At 46.0% G+C, this 20,520-nt stretch overlaps 1 protein-coding gene across 1 annotated transcript in view; it reads left to right on the plus strand.

Moving 5' to 3' along the window:
• TNFRSF8 (TNF receptor superfamily member 8) overlaps positions 1–20,520 on the plus strand; it is an 84,747-nt gene that overhangs the window by 46,594 nt on the left and 17,633 nt on the right. The window contains exons 8-13 of the mRNA XM_064279929.1: positions 1,530–1,646; positions 2,933–3,085; positions 11,832–11,925; positions 12,248–12,396; positions 15,144–15,245; positions 15,356–15,409. Of these exons, the coding sequence (XP_064135999.1) occupies positions 1,530–1,646; positions 2,933–3,085; positions 11,832–11,925; positions 12,248–12,396; positions 15,144–15,245; positions 15,356–15,409 (669 nt within the window). The remainder of the gene's footprint in view (positions 1–1,529; positions 1,647–2,932; positions 3,086–11,831; positions 11,926–12,247; positions 12,397–15,143; positions 15,246–15,355; positions 15,410–20,520) is intronic.

The raw sequence follows: 20,520 nt of genomic DNA on the forward strand, positions 1-20,520 counted from the left end.
ACTTTGGTGTATAATGTGAGGCAGTGGTCATATTTCAAAGTGTATACATGGATATCCAGTTAGACCAATGCCATTAATCAAATGAATTGTTTTTCCCCCACTGCTTTGCATGTCATTTTTGTTGTAAATCAAGGGCCCACGTATGTGTGGGTATGATTCTGGACTCTATATTTTATTCCATTGATCTATTCTGTGCTAATACTCTACTGTCTTAATTATTGTGGTTTTTAAACATCTCGATAGTTGCTTGAACACCTTCTCCAACTCTGTTCTTCGATAGTATATTGGCTATTCATGGTAATGTGCATTTCCATATAAATTTTAGAAATACTTTTCCAAATTCCACAGAACATTGTATTGGCACTTTGCTTGGGATTGCTTTGAATCTATAGATCAATTTGGGGAGAATCCACATCTTTCCAATATTGAGTCTTCTTATCCATGAGCATAGTATAGCCTTGCATTTGTTTAGCCTTCTTTAAATTCTCTTGATAACATTTTATGGTTTTCTGTGTAAAGCTATTGTTCATCTTTTTGTTAGATTTTTAGATATTTTATATTTTTGAAGATAATGGAAGTGATGTCCTTTTCAATATTTCATGTTCTAACTCTTTATTGTTCGTATTATTTTGAACAATGAGAAATTGCCAACATTTGACCATTTTTGATTTACAAAAACAGCAATTTCATTTGGGTCAATCTAGTATATAAAACTTCAACTGATTTGGATATAGTGACAGTATGCAACTACTTTGCTAAACTCACTATTAATTCTAATCACATATCTGCAGATTCTTTTGAGTTGTCTGCTCACTCGATCATACTACCTATAAATAATTAGGTTTGATATCTTCATATCCAAACTTTATCATTTTCACTTCTTTTCATGCATTATTTCATTGGCTAGGTAGTTAAGAGCTCAGCTGTTAACCAAAAGGTCAGAAGTTTGAATCCACCAGCTGCTTCTTGGAAACCCTATGGGGCAGTTCTGTTCTGTCCTATAGGGTCACTATGAGTCAAAATCAACTCCACAGCAATGGGTTTGGTTTGGTTTGGTTTGGTTTAGGATCTCTAGAACTATACTGAATAGAAGTTATGATAGTAGGCATCCTTGCCTTGTTGCTAATTTCAAAGGGGAAAATCACTGCCACAGTTTTGAGCAGGGAAGTGACATGGCAGTGAGAATGGGGAGAAGGCTCTGGCAATAGTGGCCACGGTGGGTCCAAGGGGGTGGAGCAGAAAGCAGGTGGCAGTTAGGAAGCAATTAGTGCTCTTCTGTGTGGCCTCAGAGGGGCCCTGGTGGCACAGTGGTGAAGAGCTCGGCTACTAACCAAAAGGTTGGTAGCTCAAATCCACCAACACACTCCTTCCCTCTCTGAGCCTCAGGGCTTCCTCTGAGAGGCAGGGCCAGTCTGACACGTGGGGAGTTTGGGAGCTAGCCATAGATCTGGGGGCTTTGGGAAAAGTTTGGGGGGCAAGGCTTCCATCAAGGTGGGCCCAGCCTGGAGTTTCTCTGCTTCTTTTTCCAGGGCTGTCCCCACAGCATCCATGCCCACAGGGGTCTGCTGACTGCAGGAAGCAGTGTGGGCCTGACTACTACCTAGATGAGGCTGGTCGCTGCACAGCCTGTGTGAGCTGCTCTAGAGGTAAGGGCCTTGTCCTCCTCCATTGGCTCCTTCAGCGGGGCAGGGGGTGTCTCAGAGAAGCTGCAGAAAGTCTGGGGGTGAGGAGTCCTGCATTTGGTCTTGGACTGCTCAGCCTTCCAGAGCTTCAGCTCACCTCTCTGACATTTTTGAACAGTCATCCATTGGCTCCCACTCACATCATTGGCTCAGGTCATCTCCCTCATTGTTGATCTCATGCCCTTGGCACCAAGTCCCCAAATCCTCCTCAGTTCACCCTTTCTCTGGAGATTACAAGGAAGGCCCTTATCTTTATCATGCTAGGTCTGCAAGTATCTTGCCGATTGAGAAATGTTCTTGTTGACCAGGTCATATTCTTCTAATCTACTGATGAAATAATTCTATTTTCACCTATAAAACTGAGAAAGCAAAATATTTCCAAACATATATATATGTATATATATATAGGCTTTTGCAAAGCCTCTAACATTTTATTTCATTTTTTTCTCTGCCCCAACCCCCCTGGGGTCTCTGGACCCCCTTCCCTTGCCATCTCTTGATCTTTTCTTTTTCTTTTTTTTTTTAATTAACTTTTATTGAGTTTCAAGTGAACGTTTACAGATCAAGTCAGACTGTCGCATATAAGTTTATATACATCTTACTCCATACTCCCACTTGCTCTCCCCCTAATGAGTCAGCCCTTCCAGTCTCTCCTTTCGTGACAATTTTGCCAGCTTCCAACTCTCTCTATCCTCCCATCCCCCCTCCAGACAGGAGATGCCAACACAGTCTCAAGTGTCCACCTGATATAATTAGCTCACTCTTCATCAGCATCTCTCTCCTACCCACTGTCCAGTCCCTTTCATGTCTGATGAGTTGTCTTCGGGAATGGTTCCTGTCCTGTGCCAACAGAAGGTTTGGGGACCATGACCGCTGGGATTCCTCTGGTCTCAGTCAGACCATTAAGTCTGGTCTTTTTATGAGAATTTGGGGTCTGCATCCCACTGATCTCCTGCTCCCTCAGGGTTTCTCTGTTGTGCTCCCCGTCAGGGCAGTCATCGATTGTGGCCGGGCACCAACTAGTTCTTCTGGTCTCAGGATGATGTAGGTCTCTGGTTCATGTGGCCCTTTCTGTCTCTTGGGCTCTTAGTTATTGTGTGACCTTGGTGTTCTTCATTCTTCTTTGCTCCAGGTGGGTTAAGACAAATTGGTGCATCTTAGTTGGCCGCTTGTTCGCATTTAAGACCCCAGACGCCGCATTTCAAAGTGGGTCTCTTGATCTTTTCCATGACCCTTCTCTTTGTTCTTAGATGACCTTGTGGAGAAGACACCCTGCACATGGAACTCCTCCCGTGTCTGCGAATGTCGACCTGGGATGGTTTGTGCCACATCAGCCACCAACTCCTGTGCCCGCTGCATCACCCGCTCTATCTGCCCATCAGGGATGGCCGCCAGACTCCAGGGTAAGCAGTCCCCACCCCAACCAAGGGGCTGAGGTCTGTGTCCCTACTATGGTACCTCTTCCCACCCAAATGGGGCAAATGACCTTCAACCCTGGCTGTCAGCTAGGTCATATTTGAACTTTGGCTAGTCTTTGCATAGTTAGACCTAGTGAGTGGAATAAAATCCAGATTTGGCATTTTGAGAACAGTCTCTGATGATTCTTTTTTTAAAAAATTCTTTTTCTTGTAACTGTTGCACTGGTAAAATTTTGACTTATTTGCAAGGGTGTTTTATTGACTCAAGGTAGAAGGATATAAAGTTTATGAAGAGGCTTTCAACTCCAAGATGGTGGACATTTGTCAGTGTGTAAAAAAGTATAAACCCTTGACAGTTAAACAACAACAGCAACAAAAAGGGCTTATTAGCAGATGAGAGATTTCAACAAGTTTCTAGAAAGGACGTTCCAGCCCTTGTGCCAGCAGAGGCATCCGGATTTGCTTTGCAACCCCCCTCCAGCCTTGGCTTTCATACATCCCAGAGGCCTGTTTTCTCTGGCCTCCCGACATGGACACCATTTGCTCGAGGCCTCACACCCACAGTGGCACCCACCTTCTCTGAGCACCCACCTGCCCACCAGCTTTAGCTCTTCTGCATTTCTGAGGGTTTTCCTGCTTGTTCAGTGACTACAGACCAGCTCTGGTGCAGGAAATCCAGAAGACTTCTCTACCATCCAGTGGGCTGCAACCACATCTTCTCTAATCAGCTCTGAAGTTTGTCTTTCCTTGGGTACTCTCCTTTAGCCGAGGGTACCTGTTAGAGATTTTTGCTACATTTTTTATAATTACTCTTCTATGCAGTTTAATAATTCTTTATATTAAACTTCCCCTATTTAAATTGCTGTTCAGTTTCTGTCTCCTGATTGTACCCACACTGGTGCAGAAAGTGATAGAATTGCTGAAATAAAAAGTTTCAGTAGAAGGACTTGAAGATAAAGTTAAGAAGATTTTCCAGAACATACAGCAAGATAACAGAGAGAAGGAAAATATGAACAAAAAGATAAGCATACAGAGAATTCATCCAGACAGTCCTGCGTTTTACCAGTAGAAATCCAGAGAGAACATAGAAAGTGTGGGAAGGTACTGGGGGTGGAAGGCGGAGGTAATCAAAGAAATAATACAAGAAAAAATTCCCAGACTTAAAAATATGAGACCAAGAACAAAGCAGGATAAATGAAAATTACCCACACCTAGACACATTCTTGTAGAATTTTAGAACTCTGTGGACCAAGAGAGATTCTAAAAATGTTTGGGTGGTTAAAAAGCAACAGACAGACAAACAAACAAAAAAAAAACAAGAAGAAGTAATCTACAAAGAACTGTAACTTCACAGTTCTGAACCTAGGTTCTTTACCAGAGAGATTACAATCAAGTTAGAAAGCAGAATAAAAACGTTTTCAGATATGAAAGCTTTTCCCCATGTATTGTGTCTTAGAAAATTACTCAAAGATGTTATCCAGCTAAATGAGGGGGAGGAAAAAAAAGAGGAAGCCATAAAATCTAAAACACAATGGCTCTATCCTAGGGGAGCAAGGAAGGGAAATTCCAGGACAACATCTGTGCTTCAGACCTAGGGTGCAACTGGGCCCCATCGAGCAGAAAAATGGAAGGCTCCAGGGAGATGTCTGCAGAAATAAAAGGGAGGACAACAGTAAATTTCAAGATTAGTAGAACTGAAAAACTTGGGGATATAGTGAAGGCACATTATTCCTTTGTCAACAAGAAAAAAAAAGGCAACTGGAAACTCCAGGGAAAATAAAAAGCTGACAAGAAATTTACAGTCCAAGCACTATACACTAGAAAATGATACTGGTGAGGAGTGAGCTTCTTGAATCAAGTAGATACGTGAGACTATGTGGGCAGCTTCTGTCTGGAGGGGAGATGAGAAGGCAGAGGGGAACAGAAGCTGGCTGAATGGACACGGAAATAGAGGGTGGAGAGAAGGAGTGTGCTGTCTCATTAGGGGGAGAGCAACTAAGAGTATATAGCAAGGTGTATATAATTTTTTTCTATGAGAGTCTGACTTGATTTGTAAACTTTCACTTAAAACACAATAAAAATTATGAAAAGAAAAACCAAAAACAAAACAAAACAAAAATTTACAGTCCAAATATGAAGATGAAAATTTCATCTAATTTTAAGCAGTTAATGGATGTACAAAAAAGAGAATCCATTTGATTTGACCTTGATGCTAAGACCAATCTCCTTTAAATGGCTCAATGATCAGGTATTTGAACTTAAAGTTTAATAAGTAATATATATTTTTTTAGTTCCTAAGTTGAGACTAGGAGTTCCTGGGTGGCTAGTGCTCAGCTACTAGCCGAAAGGTTGGTAGTTCGAATTTACCCAGAGGCACCTCAGAAGAAAGGCATGGTGATCTACTTCTGAAAGATCCAAACAAACCTGTTGCCGTCAAGTCAATTCTGACTCATAGCAGCCCTACAGGACACAGTAGAACTACCCCATATGGTTTCCAAGGAGCACCTGTTGGATTCAAACTGCTGACCTTTTGGTTAGCAGCCGTAGCTTTTAATCACTACGCCGCCAGGGTTTCCTCTGAAATATCACAGCCAATGAAAATCTTATGGAGCACAGTTTTACTCTGAAACACATGGGGTCACCATGAGTTGGAACTGACTCAACAGCAACTGGAAAAAAAAATAGTTGAAACTAAGTGTAGGTAGATTTTTTTTTCCTCTTCCGGCAGACGGTTATCAGAGAACACAGGCACACCAGCTCCGGGCTAAACAATGCCTTCTGCTGACTTCCGGATCCTAAAACAAAACCCAAACCCAGTACCATGGAGTCGATTCCGGCTCATAGCAACCCCAAAGGACAGAGTAGAGCCGCACCATAGAGTTTCCAAGGAGCACCTGGTGGATTCAAACTGCTGACCCTTGGGTTAGCAGCCACAGCACTTAACCACTATGCCACCAGGGTTTCCTCTAGGTCCTAAGGAGGAGGAAAAGGGAAAAGCCACTAACCCAGGGAAGTGGGAGGAAGGTTAGAGGTGAGGGGGTGGGGTGTATACTGAGGAGGCTGGTTGTACCTTCTCTGCTCAGAGACAGGACAGTAGCTCCGTTGGTGGACCTAGCAGGTGTTCTAGCGGCAGCTCAGACAGTTGAGTCTGTCTCAGAGAGGGGCCAGAAGGCTCTCTCCTCTTGGTGCCAACTGAGAGTAGTTATGGCTCTTAGGTTAGTGCATTTGAGCACAAGAGATACTCCAGTCCTTTTAAACTTTCACTGAAACCCAATGACATTTCAAATAATACGCCAAGTACTGATTTACTTATAAATAGAAACTACTGTGACAAATTGCATCATCTTAACCAAAAGGTTGGCGGTTCGAGTCTACCACCCACTCCTTGGAAACCCTTTGGGGCAGTTCTTCTCCGTCCTAAAGGGTCGCTATGAGTCGGAATAGTCTTAACTGCAATGGGTTTGGTTTGGTTTCCTCATTGCTTAAGGCCTACAGGCTTCAATTAATTTGGGTAATAGTCTGGTGACAAACGGAAAGACCTAGCATTTGTTTGGAGGCCCTCAAAGGGGAAGTGTCCCTCAGGACCCTGTCAATCCAACAAGGAGATTAATACTAGCTTCACTTTCTCTTTTAAATGTTTCGGGAAAAATCTGAGAGGCGTTGTGAGAACTTTTTAGAAGGGAGATGTGTGTGTATGGGGGTGTGTGTTTGCTTTGTACCACATCAAAGAAGGGGTGCCTTAGTCAGGGAAGTGGGGGTGGGGAGGTGTAGTGCCTGGGCCTGATCTGCTTCAAATCTGGGCCAAAGTTTTCTGCCCCAGAAAAGCAGTGATTGTAGGATTGTACAAAAGCCCCCCAGGCCCCAGGCAGGAGGTGGTATGGTCCAGTGGCAAGCGCTTTGGACTGGGACTCGGGATCCTTGTGTTCTGGCTCAAGCTCCATCCCTGTCTATCTAGCTGTAAAACAAGGTGGCTAGGTCAGATCAGAGGTGACCAGCTTTGAACAGGCCCTCAAAGACATTTCGTCTGGCCAATACAGTGACTTAGCCATTCCCCTCCTAGATACTTACTCAAGAGAAATGAAAATACATGTCCACACAAGACTTGTACAAGAATGCTCGTAGCTACCTTATAATTTTATAATACTATAGTATTCATATTTTAATAATATAATACATAGTGTGTATTATGAATACATAATAGCCTCAAATGGAGACAATCCCATGTCCGTCAACTGGTGACTGGATAAATACTAAATGGTGGCGCACCTATGCAGAGACAGCTGTCCATTCAGGATGAATGAGTTTGAAAACCATGCTGAGTGAAAGAAGCCAGACACCAAAGAAATTATACCAAATGATTCTATTTACATGAAATTCTGGAATGGGAAACTGATGTCTAGTGATGTAAAGCAGAGGAGTGACTGCCTGGGTTTGTAGGTGGGGGATGATGGTCTGCAGAGAGACACTAGGGAACTTGCTGGGGCTGATGGGGCATTCTAGATCTTGATTAGAGTTATAGTTACATAGAACAGTTATATGTAGGGTTATTGTTACATGGTAGAATACTACACTTGTCAAAACTCATTACGCTGTACTCTTCGGAGACATTTTCTTATATGTAAATTATGCTTCAATAAAGCATGAAGGGGCCCTGGTCGTGCAATGTTTAAACACTCAGCTGGTAACGGAAAGGCTGGTGGTTTGAATCCACCTAGCTGCTCTGTGGGAGAAAGACCTGGCTATCCGCTCCTGTAAAGATTGTTGTTGTTGTTGTTAGGTGCCGTCGAGTCAGTTCCAACTCGTAGCAACCCTGTGCACAGCAGAACGAAACACTCCCTGGTCCTGTGCCATCCTTACAATCATTGTTATGCTTGAGCTCATTGTTGCAGCCACTGTGTCAATCCACCTTGTTGAGGGTCTTCCTCTATTCTGCTGACCCTGTACTCTGCCAAGCGTGATGTCCTTCTCCAGGGACTGATCCCTCCTGACAACATGTCCAAAGTATGTAAGACACAGACTTGCCATCCTTGCCTCTAAGGAGCATTCTGGTTGTACTTCTTCCAAGACAGATTTATTCGTTCTTCTGGCAGTCCATAGTATATTCAGTATTCTTTGCCAACACCACAATTCAAAGGCTTCAGTTCTTCTTTGGTCTTTCCTATTCATTGTCCAGCTTGAAAATACCATGGCTTGGGTCAGACACACCTTCACCTTCAAGATGACATCTTTGCTTTTCAACACTTTAAAGAGATCCTTTGCAGCAGATTTACCCAATGCAATGCGTCATTTGATTTCTTGACTGATGCTTCCATGGCTGTTGATTATGGATCCAAGTAAAATGAAATCCTTGACAATTTCAATCTTTTCTCCATTTATCACAATGTTGCTCATTGGTCGAGTTGTGAGGATTTTTGTTTTCTTTATGTTGAGGTGCAATCCATACTGAAGGCTGTGGTCTTTGATCTTCATTAGTAAGTGCTTCAAGTCCTTTTCACTTTCAGAAAGCAAGGTTGTATCATCTGCGTAACGCAGGTTGTTAATGAGTCTTCCTCCAATCCTGATGCCCCGTTCTTCTTCATATAGTCCAGCTTCTCGGATTATTTGCTTAGCATACAGGTTGATCAGGTATGGTGAAAGGATACAACCCTGATGTGCACCTTTCCTGACTTTAAATCATACAGTATCCCCTGGTTCTCTTCAAACAACTGCCTCTTGATCTATGTAAAGGTTCCTCATGAGCACAATTAAGTGTTCTGGAATTCCCATTCTTCTCAATGTTATCCATAATTTGTTATGATCCACACAGTTGAATGCCTTTGCATAGTCAATAAAACACAGGTAAACATCCTTCTGGTATTCTCTGCTTTCAGCCAGGATCCATCTGACATCAGGAATGATGTCCTTGGTTCTACCTCCTCTTCTGAAACCAGCCTGAATTTCTGGCAGTTCCCTGTCGATAAACTGCTGCAGCTGTTTTTGAATGATCTTCAGCAAAGTTTTGCTTGCGTATGATATTAATGATATTGTTCTATAATTTCCACATTCAGTTGGATCACCTTTCTTGGGAATACGCATAAATATGGATCTCTTCCAGTCAATTGGCCAGGAAGCTGTCTTCCATATTTCTTGGCATAGACGAGTGAGCAACTCCAATGCTTCATCCATTTGTTGAAACATCTCAATTGATATTCTGTCAATTCCTGGAGCCTTGTTTTTCGCCAATGCCTTCAGAGCAGCTTGGACTTCTTCCTTCAGTACCATCGGTTCCTGATCATATGCTACCTCTTGAAATGGTTGAACATTGACTAATTCTTTTTGGTATAATGACTCTATGGATTCCTTCCATCTTCTTTTGATGCTTCCTGCATCGTTTAATATTTTCCCCATAGAATCCTTCGCTATTGCAACTCGAGGCTTGAATTTTTTCTTCAGTTCTTTCAGCTTGAGAAACACCGAGCGTGTTCTTCCCTTTTGGTTTTCTATCTCCAGCTCTTTGCACATGTCATTATAATTCTTTACTTTGTCTTCTCGAGCCACCCTTTGAAATCTTCTGTTCAGCTCTTTTACTTCATCATTTCTTCCTTTTGCTTTAGCTGCTCGACGTTCGTGAGCAAGTTGCAGAGTCTCCTCTGACATCCATCTTGGTCTTTTCTTTCTTTCCTATCTTTTCAATGACCTCTTGCTTTCTTCATGTATGATGTCCTTGATGTCATTCTACAACTCGTCTGGTCTTCGGTCACTAGTGTTCAATGCATCATATCTATTCTTGAGATGGTCTCTAAATTCAGGTGGGATATACTCAAGGTCATATCTTGGTTCTTGTGGGCTTGCTCTGATTTTCTTCAGTTTCAGCTTGAACTTGCATATGAGGCAATTGATGGTCTGTTCCACAGTCGGACCCTGGCCTTGTTCTGACTGATGATGTTGAGCTTTTCCATCGTCTCTTTCCACAGATGTAGTCAATTTGATTCCTGTGTGTTCCATCTGGCAAGGTCCATGTGTATAGTCACCATTTATGTTGGTGAAAGAAGGTATTTGCCATGAAGAAGTTGTTGGTCTTGCAAAATTCTATTATTCAATCTCTGGCACTGTTTCTATCACCCAGGCCATATTTTCCAAGTACCGATCCTTCTTCTTTGTTTCCAACTTTCCCATTTCAATCACCAATAGTTATCAAGATTACAGCCTGGGAAGATTATAGCCTAGAAAATCCTATGGGGCAGTTCTACTCTGTCACATGGGGCCTCTAGGCATCAGAATCGGCTCGATGGCATCTAACGACAACAACAACAAAGTTGATTTAAAAAGAAAATAAACTTTAGGTATCCAGGCTACATTTAAACATCAGGAGATTTTATGATGCTTATTTCTCTTAAATAAAACCAGAAAGTCTAGAGCCACTGGGCCCACCGTCCTGCGTGGCCTTAGTTGGCTGGAGAGTAACAGCTTTTCCTCTTCCGTCCTGTGAAACACGAATTGGATGGTCTCAATCAACTCTTGCAGCAGGAACAATACAGTACAAACAACCTCGAAATTCCAGCCGTTTCTCATTCTGCAGAGCCAGTTGCAGGGAGGTACTGCTAATCTTGCCAGGCTCGCTGCAGGTTTGGTTCTGATTTGCCCTGCATGTTTGTCATCCTTCCAGGACCAGTGGGGGCTCCCCATGGGCAAGTACAGAATTACCCAATAAGCGAGGAATGTATGGGCTTAATTGTGCTTATTTACTAATCTGTAGTGACCAAGTTCATATGTGGTGGAAACCAGGTGAAATTAGTGGCTACAGATTGGTAAGAAAACACAATTAACCCCACATGTACCTTGCTTACTGGTTAATCCGCCCCTGCCCACTGGGGCATGGTCTCCCCATGGCCCTGGCACCATCATTACAATCTAAGGAACCTCGGGTCCATCAGCAGTCACTCCCCATTCCACCTCCAGCCCCAGACAACCCCTCGTCCACTTTCTGTCTTGATGGAGTCACCTTTTCTGCACATGTCATGTAAGTGGAATCACAGTTTCTTTGAGCAGCATGTTTGCGAAGTTTGTCCGTGTGGTAGCATGTATCAGCACTTCGTTTTATTGCCAAATCATATTCCATTGGATGGATAGACTGACCACGTTTTGTTTATCCATTTTCCAGTGGTGGACATTGGGGTTGTTTCTATTTCTTTGTCTGTTATGAATAATACTGCTATGGATATTTACACGCAAGAGACTCAGCTGCAAGGTCCAGTGTGGGCTCCATACCAGCCTCTTTGTCCTCCCAAGCAATTCCAATGCACCGTCCTACCCGCCTCCCACCTCTGAGCCTTGTCACCTATTATCTCTGCTGCTTATAGCACCTCTACCCCATTCCCCCCGCATCCCAATGGTCCCCTCCTCAGGGAAGCCTTCCTGATCAGAAGAGGGCGAGTCCCCATTATGAGGATCCACATCTGCCTCAACTGAGTCACGTCTGTGAGCCCCACAGGCTTGTGAGCAGGTGGAGACAAGGACCTTATCAGTTTAGCTCTCTGCTGTTTCTCCCAGCACCTGCACGGTGCCTGGTACATCACTGCATGGAGGGAAGGAAGGAGGGAGGGAAAGAGGGACAGACAGCAGGACACCAGCTGGGACAGCCTGACTCAGGGCCTGCATCCTTGAGGCCCCGCTAGGATGCCCCTGGGAGTCACCAGTCTCTGCCGGTTAGGCCTTTCCTGGACTGATTCTAAGACGATGCTGTCCCCTGCAGGTACGGCTTCGAGGGACACCACCTCTGAGCTGCCTCCCTCAGGGACCCACCCTGACTGCCTCACCAGCCCAGAGGACAGAGAGATGCCTTCCAGGTGACTACCTGGTCCCTTCCCTCTAGACTGCTGCAGGGTGGGGCTGTCCCTGCCACGCCCAGGGATGACTGGATGCACTTGACTCAGGATGGAGGTAGGGAGGCCTGGACTGGGTCCTCTGTGCCAAACCTACAAGTCACTGTGGAAGCCTGCTTGGCACCACTAGAAAGCCAGAAGGTCAAGGTGCCTGCAGAGACTGTGGGCAGAGGGCCTGGGGACTCTGGCCTTGTCCACAAGGTCTCCCTAGAAAGGGGACTCTTCCTGAACACACACTTCCTTTTTCCATCTTGATAGTTCTACCTCTGGCTTCCCTCCCACTCAGCAGCACCATCCCCACTTTGATGTCCCCACTGGACTCCGAGACCAGCAAGAGGCATGGAGGGAGCACCACCTATGCCCGGGAGGACACCTCCACCCCAACCAGTGCTCCCGTTGCTGTCTCCTCCATGGAAAAGCCCGTTCTGGTTACAGGTAATAACTGGCCCCCATGAAGCAGGGACTTCCTTCCAGGAGGCCTTCACCCAGGGTGGCAGCCTCCACTGTGTGTGGACATAGTGGGGGAAATCAAGGTTGACCCAAAGATTTCTGTTTTTTTGAGTTGGAGTTGTGGCTCTACCACTTGTTAGTAATGATTCTTTAATTCTTGTGTGCAAGGATTTATTTACAGCTTCATTTCTATGATCCATAGTCACTACTCAGAAAATATTTGTTGAGTGATGATAGCATAGCCTTGAGCTGGTTGCTTAATTACTTTAAGCCTCCGTTTTCTCATCTGTAAAATTGTTACAGTATATACCGTGCAGGGTCTTGACCGTAGAGTGTGGGCTGTTACCAGGGTTGTAAGCAGCATGACGTGTACGTAGGACGTTGTAGACAGTTGCTATAAGTGTTAAACCAAAGACCAGTTGTCACTGAGTTGACCCTGGCTCATGGGTGTGAGAGTAGGGAACTTGTTTGCTGGAGTTGATTCTGACTCATAGCCACCCGACGTGTGCAGAGTAAAACTGTGCTCAATAGGGTTTTCAGTGGCTGATTTTTTTTGGAAGAGATCACCAGGCCATTTGCACCACCGAGAGACTCCACTAAAGAAGTTGTGTGCCATCGAATTGATTCCGGCTCCTTTTTTTTTTTTTTTTCCTAGTGACCCTATAGGACAGAGTAGAACTGCCTCAGAGGGTTTCCTAGGCTGTAAATCTTTACAGAAGCAGACTGCCACATCTTTCTCCTGCTCCCTGGGTTTGAATGGCTGACCCTTCCATTAGTTGCCGAGCTCTTAACCACTTCGCCGCCACGGCTCCACCCAAAAACCCAGTGAGTGCCATCCAGGTTGCTAAAAAACCAAAATTATAGACCAATTGACTTTAGGGCTTACAATTCTAGTAGCTGCCACTAGGTGGTGGTAATGCCTTAGGCCGGTAGTTCACAAAGTACAACCGTGGACCTGCAGCGTCAGCACCACCTGGGAACTTGCTTGCTGAAGTAGATTCTAACTCATAACCACCCTACCTGTGCAGAGTAGAACTGCTCCATAGGGTTCGTAAGGCTATGACCTTTCAGAAGCAGATTGCCAGGCCTGTCTTCTGAGGCACCTCTGGGTGGGTTCAAACTGCCAAACTTTCAGCTAGTAGGGGAACACTTGTTAGGAAAGCAAATTATTGGCCCCACCCTAGACCTGCTGAGCTGAAATCTGCATTTTAACAAGCTCTCCGGGGGATTCATGTGCACGTTAAAGTTTGAGAAGCACTCACCTAGCATTTATTGCTTTTTTAACATCTAAAATTGGACTTAAGCACAGTAACTAGATATATGATCTTTACAAGTGACAAAAGAAAAAAAAAGGAAGGAAGCAAGTTAGGCACTAAGTTGTAAAGAAATACATGCAGGTGACAATTAAGAGCACAGACTCTAGAGTCTGCCTGGCTTGGACTGAGCTGTGACTGCCGTTTACCCTCAGGGTGACCTTGGGCAAGGCACTTAACCTTTATGAGCCTCTGGATTTCCCTCCTTTGTAATGTAGTAATGATGTCGACAGCATAGCGTTGTTGGTTCCTTCACTCAAGGGGAACTGAGTGTTGTTTGTGTGCAGAACAGACCATCCACCTGCCCTCACAGAGTTTACAGTCTAGCAGGGAGGCCAGGGGCTCTGCAGTGCATAGCCCTGTCAGACACACTCACTCACTGTACCCATCCTCACTGCTCTGCCTTCCTGACCCTGACCTTGGCCACACCGTGAGTGCTTCCAGTGCCCGGGGCTGCTCACCACACTGTGCCTTCCTCCACAGTCCCCAGGCTTTGTTCTTTTGGACTTAATCCCTTTTTCCTTCTGGCTTCTTCACTCCTTAATTTCTCACTCTCTAGGGATATTTGGAGTCCCTGGGTGGTATAAACTGTTAAGTGCTTGGCTGATAACCAAAAGAAAGGTTAGTGGTTTGAGTCCGCTCAGAGGTGCCTGAGAAGAAAGCCCTCGAGATCTACTTCTGAAAAATCACCCACTGACAACCTTACGAAGCACATTTCTACTCTGACGCACATGGGGTCACCGTAAGTTGGAATGAACTCAGTGGCTACTGCCCCTGGGTGGTGCAAACAATTTGTGCTTGACTACGAACCCAAAAGTTGGCAGTTCGAGCCTACCCAGTGGCGCCATGAAAAAAAGGCCTGGTGAACTTCTGTAAAGATTACAGACAAGAGAACCCTATGGAGCACAGTTCTACTCTGTACCACATGGGGTCCCCATGAACCAGAACTGGCTTGACAGCAACCCATAACCCACTGCCGTGGAGTTGATTTCGACTCATAGCCACCTTCTAGGACAGGGTAGAACTGCCTCATGGAGTTTCCAAGGAGCGCCTGGTGGATTCGAACCGCTGACCTTTGGGTTAGCAGCCGTAGCTCTTAACTGCAATGTCACTAGGGTTTCCTGACGGCAACAGGTTTGGGTTTTTTTGGTTTAGGAATACTTTGTTCTTCTTGAAACTATTTTGTCAGCCCTGATGGGCTGCCTGGAGCCAGGTGAGTGAGGGCTGGGTCAGATACAGGGGCTGGGTTTCAGTTCTGGCTTGGGAAAGGGTCGGGTACTCTCAGCCACAAGGGAATCCAGGTCCCAGGGGATGGAGGAAGGAGTCCAGGCCTAGGGCTGTCCTGTGTGGTTGTAGCTAGGGCCTCGGCTCACTGCTCTCGGCGCAGGGCAGAGCTTTCAGGGCGCTTTTGTGTTTCAGGACCTGTGGTTTTCTGGGTGACTATGGTGTTGCTGGTGATCCTGTTCTCTGGCATCTTCCTCCTGTGCCACTGGAAGGCCTGCAGGAGGGGGATTCAGCAGAGTAAGTGGACATGTCCTGGGGCCTGGGGAGGACTGAGAGGGCTGCTTGGTGCTAGCCTGGCCTGGGTCCCTGCCCTCGCACCCCCAGAACTCCTTCTGGTGTCGTTTCAGAGCTCCACCTATGCTTCCCAGGCCAGAACTTCCGGACCAAGCCGGAGCCTGGGGGTAAGTGTCTAGAGGGCCCAAGAGGCAGCTATAGGCCGTGGGTTTGGGCTCAGGAGGTTTAGATTCTCCTCGGAACCCAGCCCCATCTGTCACGGGGCTAACAGGTGGGTGGGTGAAGACTTGGTGACACATCTTCTGCAAAACTGTTTGGACAGGGTGCTGGCGTGGAGGTTCAGAAATCTACCTCTCATTCTTTCCTCTGTAGTAACCTCCAGGACAGGCATTGCTGACCACCTTTCCTCCCTCCCTCCTCCCCCCCATCTCCCCCTTCTTTCTTTCTCCCTTCCTTCCCTCTCCCCTTTCTCCTCCTTCTTCCTCTCCTCCTCCCTCCCCCTTTTCCCACCCTCCCTTGCTTTCACTTCTCCCTTCCCGTTCCCACCCTCTCCCTTTTCCTACCCTCCCTGAACCCTCTCTTCCTGCCCTTCCCTCCCTGTCCCTCCCCCCTCCTTTCTCCCCTCCTTCCCTCCCTCTCTCTCCCTTCTCTCTCTCCCCTCCTCTCCTCCTCCTCCCTCTCTCCCCTCCCTCCCTGTCACTTCTGCCACCTTCCCTCCTTCCCTCCACTATTCCCTCTCTCCTCCTTCTCCCTGCCTGTCCCTTCCCTCTCTCTCCCCCCTTCCCCTCCTTTCTTCCTCTTTCCCCTTCTCCCCATCTCTTCCCTCTCTCACTGATTTCCCAGGCAACAGAGGTGCATAGAGGGCAGGCAGGGCTGGAATCCTGGTTCTGCCCTTTACAAGCTATGTGACTTCCTGCGTGTTACTTCCCTCCTCTGTGTCTCAGTTTCCTCATCTGTAAAATGGGAAGGGTGGCACCTACTTCACAGGGTTAGCGTGTGGATGGATTGATGTAGGGCCTCTGAGGCCCTTCCCGCAGTGCCTGCCTGCAGTCAGGAACAGAGGTTGCTGCATGATGGCAGGCCCTGCTATGCCTGGGTCCTGTTCTCTCACCAGGAATCCCAGGCCTTCCAGAGTTCTAGGCTGTTCTGAAGTCCTCCCTGGTTCTTGCTCTCTGATCCCTGCCCAGCCCCCAGGCCAGCTCTCCTGGCAGCGGATGGGCTCTGGCCACCTTGCACCAGTGTCTTCTCTCCCTTGTGCGGCCACCTGTGACCTTCAGGGCAGGGCCAGGTCTTCCTCAACATCCCACAAGCACTGATTGGGCACCTGCTGTGTGCTGGGCGCTGAGCATGAGGGAAGGAGGAACTCGAATTGTCTGAGCTTCTATGGGCATTCTGCTTTACAAGGCTCCTGGAGGGGGGCTCCCTGACTCCTCCTGGAACCCTAGGGGAGTCCATGTGATGACCTTCATTCCATAAGGAGATGGCCCTGCAAGGTAGATGACTGGCCTGGACCACATGGCCAGGCTTAGCCCTGGCGGTGACTTCACCAGCCTCGGTTTGTTTGTAGAAGGCTCGGTTCTGTCCCATCTTCCTCCCTCCTCCCAGCATTGTCCCCATCCCAAGACCCCCCTCACCCCCAAATCCCAAAGACCCTTGAGAGCCTGGCCATCACCCTAATTTGGACTTGGGCACAAAAACATAGTTGCACTGAGAAATGTTTTGAATTTGATGAGTTTCAAAACCAGGAGCTTGTGTTCCCTTTGCAAGGGGGGTTTTTGTGTTTTGACAGTTTCAAACCTTTTTCCATGAGCTGTCAGCCTCAGTGTCTCATTGAAACCCGCGTTTGCTTTCTTGACATTTTTCTAGTTTTAGAGTTTCCATTGCTGTCTGTCTATATATATTTTTTCTTCAAACCTTCATGGTAGCAGTTTTGATGAAAGAAAAAGAAGAAAAGCAAAGAAAACACCTTCGCTTAAGAAACCAGACCTGGAACTGAGTGTGGAGACTCAGTGACGATCACCCTCCCTCAGAGCCAATACTGGCTCCCTTGAGGGTCCCTTGGGGTCTGGGATGCCAGGTCCGAGATGAAGGAGAGGCCAGGATAAGCACGCAGAGCACAGGATGAGGGCTGACTGAGCAAGGTGGAGCTCCTGTCCCTGGAGCAGCAGGTGCTGATGGGGCGAAGGCACATGGATTCATCTGCTGACGCGTCTGTTCAGATGGTCTTCACTGAGCACTTCCTAGGTGCAGGCTCTGTGCTGGGAACAGGAACTGGCCTTGTTCTCCAAGCTGTCAGTCTCATGTCAATTACTGTCACATTCTGTTGTTGTTAGTTGCCACGCGCAGAGTAAGACTACTTGACAGGGTTTTCAAGGCTGTGACCTTTCGGAAGCAGATTGCCAGGCCTTTCTTCTGAGGTATTTCTGAGTGGGTTCGAACCGCCAACCTTTTGGCTAGTGGTTGAGTGCTTAACTGTTTGTGCCACCCAGGGACTCCACTGTCACATTCTGTTGTTATTGTTGCTGTTGTGTGCCATCGAGTTGATTCTGACTTATAGCGACCCCACGTGACAGAGTAGAGCTGCCCCAGAGGGTTTTCTACACTGTCATCTTTATGGGAAGGAGCCCTGGTGACGTAGTGGTTAAGTGCTCCATTGCTAACCGAAAGGTTGGAGGTTCAAGTGGTCAGGAGAAAGATGTGACAGCCGGCTTCCGTAAAGATGACAGCCTTGGAAACCCTATGGGGCAGTTCTACCCTGTCTTACAGGGTCACTATGGATCAGAATGGACTCGATGGCAATGGGAATCTTTACAGGAGCAGATCTCCAGGTCTTTTCTACCACGGAGTCACTGGTAGATTTGAACCACCAACCTTTCAATTAGCAGCTGAGTGCTTAACATTTGTGCTACCAGGGCTCCTGTCACATTCTAGAAGGGGCTAAAGGCAAACAGGTTGGGAGTGTGTGCCCCACCCCTCCATCACCTGGAACTCTAGGGACGGGGGATCTCATGGTGCTTAAACAGTGCCTACTGGATGCTCACCAACCAGCTCCAGAATTGATTTGACTTCATTGCCTGTGTCCTTGGTGGCAGGCATTGGCGAAGACTTATCCCATTTTATTCCTCCCAGCAGCCTTGGGAGGCAGGTACTGTTACTGTCCCATTTCACAGATAAGGAGACTGAGACACAGGAAGATACCTTAAAGTAACTTGTCTCAGGCTGCTTGGTTAATAAGCAGTAGGATTAGAATTTTGTGGTTGTTGAGATTTTGGTTTAAAAAGGGTTTCTCTACCTCAGCACAATTGACATTGGGACCAGATAATTCTTTGTTGTGGGGACTGTCCTGTGCATTGTAGGATGTTTAGTAGCCTCTATTTTTTTTTTTTTTTATCTATCAGACACCAATAACATCTCCCCAGTTGTGTTAACCCAAAATACCTCCAGACATCATCGAATGTCCCACTGGTCTAAATTCTTTTAAGTTTTCGTTTTAATGGTCACCAGAGTCATTATTTTGTCTTGTATTACAGACAGGTTTTAAGTTGAAAACGTTTTTTGTCGTTGTGAAAAATTTCAAACTTACAGAAAAGTCCTAAGTCCAGTAGCAAGAGCTTATTTTTCCCTTGCTAAGAGCCTGTTGCTAACTTGCCTTATGACCCCCAAATACTTTAGTGTGTGTTTCATATAAACAAGGGCATATTTTTACACAACTGTAATAAAACTATCGAAACCAAGGAGTTGACATTGATGCATTGACCACCAGCTAATCCTTAGATCCTTTTGAGTTTTTTCATTTGTCCCAGTAAGGTCCTTTTATAGCAGAAGAATCCAGTTCAGAGTTAAGTGTTCAATTTAGTTGTCAAGTCTTTTTGTTGTTGTTAGTTGCTATCGAGTTGGCTACAACTCATGGTGACCTTATGTATCTCAGAATGAAACGTTGCCTAGTCCTGTGCCGTCTTCATGCTTGTTGGTGTGTTTGATTCCATTTAGTCTCTTCAGTCTGGAACAGTTCCTCAGTCTTCCCCTTGACTTTCACAACTTCGACACTTTTGAGGAGTATCCCGGTGATTTTGTGAATGCCCCTCACTTTGGGTTTGTCTGATGCTTCCTTGTGCATGGTCTCAGGTTGTACACCGTTGGCAGGAAGATTCTGGAAGTGATGCTGAGCTCTGCTCATTGTAGCTTTCCAGGTTTCAGCTTATTCCTTTCCTGGCTATGTTTGCTTTGCACAATCGAGGTGGTGTTGGCCAGGTTTCTCCACTGGGAAGTTACTCTCCGCTTCTTGATAATTACTAAGTACTTCGTGGAAAGATACTTTGAGACTGTGTAAATAACCAGTTCTTCATCAAACTTTCATCTTATTCATTTATATATTTATGTCTGTGTGGGCTTGCAGACTTTTATTCAGTGGGTTATAATCTGTTACTATCATTATTTTGATGCTGAAATTGTCCCTGATTAGGCCAGTGGAAGCCCCTTCAAGCAAGCTCCTGTGTCCCTTTTACATTCCTCCACCCTTCTGTTGTTTGAGCACTTCTTTGCTTTAAGATGTTTGTCTTAGTTATCTAGCGCTGCTATAACAGAAATACCACAGGTGGATGGCTTTAACAGACAGAAACTTATTCTCTCGGAGTCTAGTAGGCTAGAAGACTGAATCGGGGTGTCAGCTCCAGGGGAAGCCTTTCTCTCTCTGTTGACTCTGGAGAAAGGTCTTTATCATCAATCTTCCTCTGGTCTAGGAGCATCTCAGCATGGGACTCTGGGTCCAAGGACTCACTCTGCTTCTGGTACTACTTTCTTGGTGGTATAAGGTCCCCCTGTCTCTCTACTCACTTTTCTTTTTTATGTCTTGAAAGAGATTGACTCAAAAAGTAACCTAAAAAAAAAAAAGTAACCTAATCTTTTAGATTGGGTCCTGCTTCATGAACATGACTGCCTCTAATCCTGCCTCATTAACATCATAGTGGTAGGATTTACAACACAGAGGATAATCACATCAGATGACAAAATGGTGGTTAATCACACAGTACTGGGAACCATGGCTTAGCCAAGTTGACGTGACATTTTGGGTGGGGGACACAATTCAGTCTATAACATTGTTCCAGGCTTATCTTGTACTTTCCCTGCCCCAGCCCTGAAACTAGCCACTTCTCCAGAGAAGCCCTGGTAGGGCCAGGATTTGAATCTAGCGGTGCCTGCCACCAAAGCCTGGCTGAACCTCTGTGTCAATCTGCTTCTTTGGATTTATTCTGCTTCCTGAATATCAGCCCAGAGGGGG

The sequence above is a fragment of the Loxodonta africana genome, chromosome 3 (assembly GCF_030014295.1).
Source record: "Loxodonta africana isolate mLoxAfr1 chromosome 3, mLoxAfr1.hap2, whole genome shotgun sequence".
Taxonomy (NCBI): domain Eukaryota; kingdom Metazoa; phylum Chordata; class Mammalia; order Proboscidea; family Elephantidae; genus Loxodonta; species Loxodonta africana.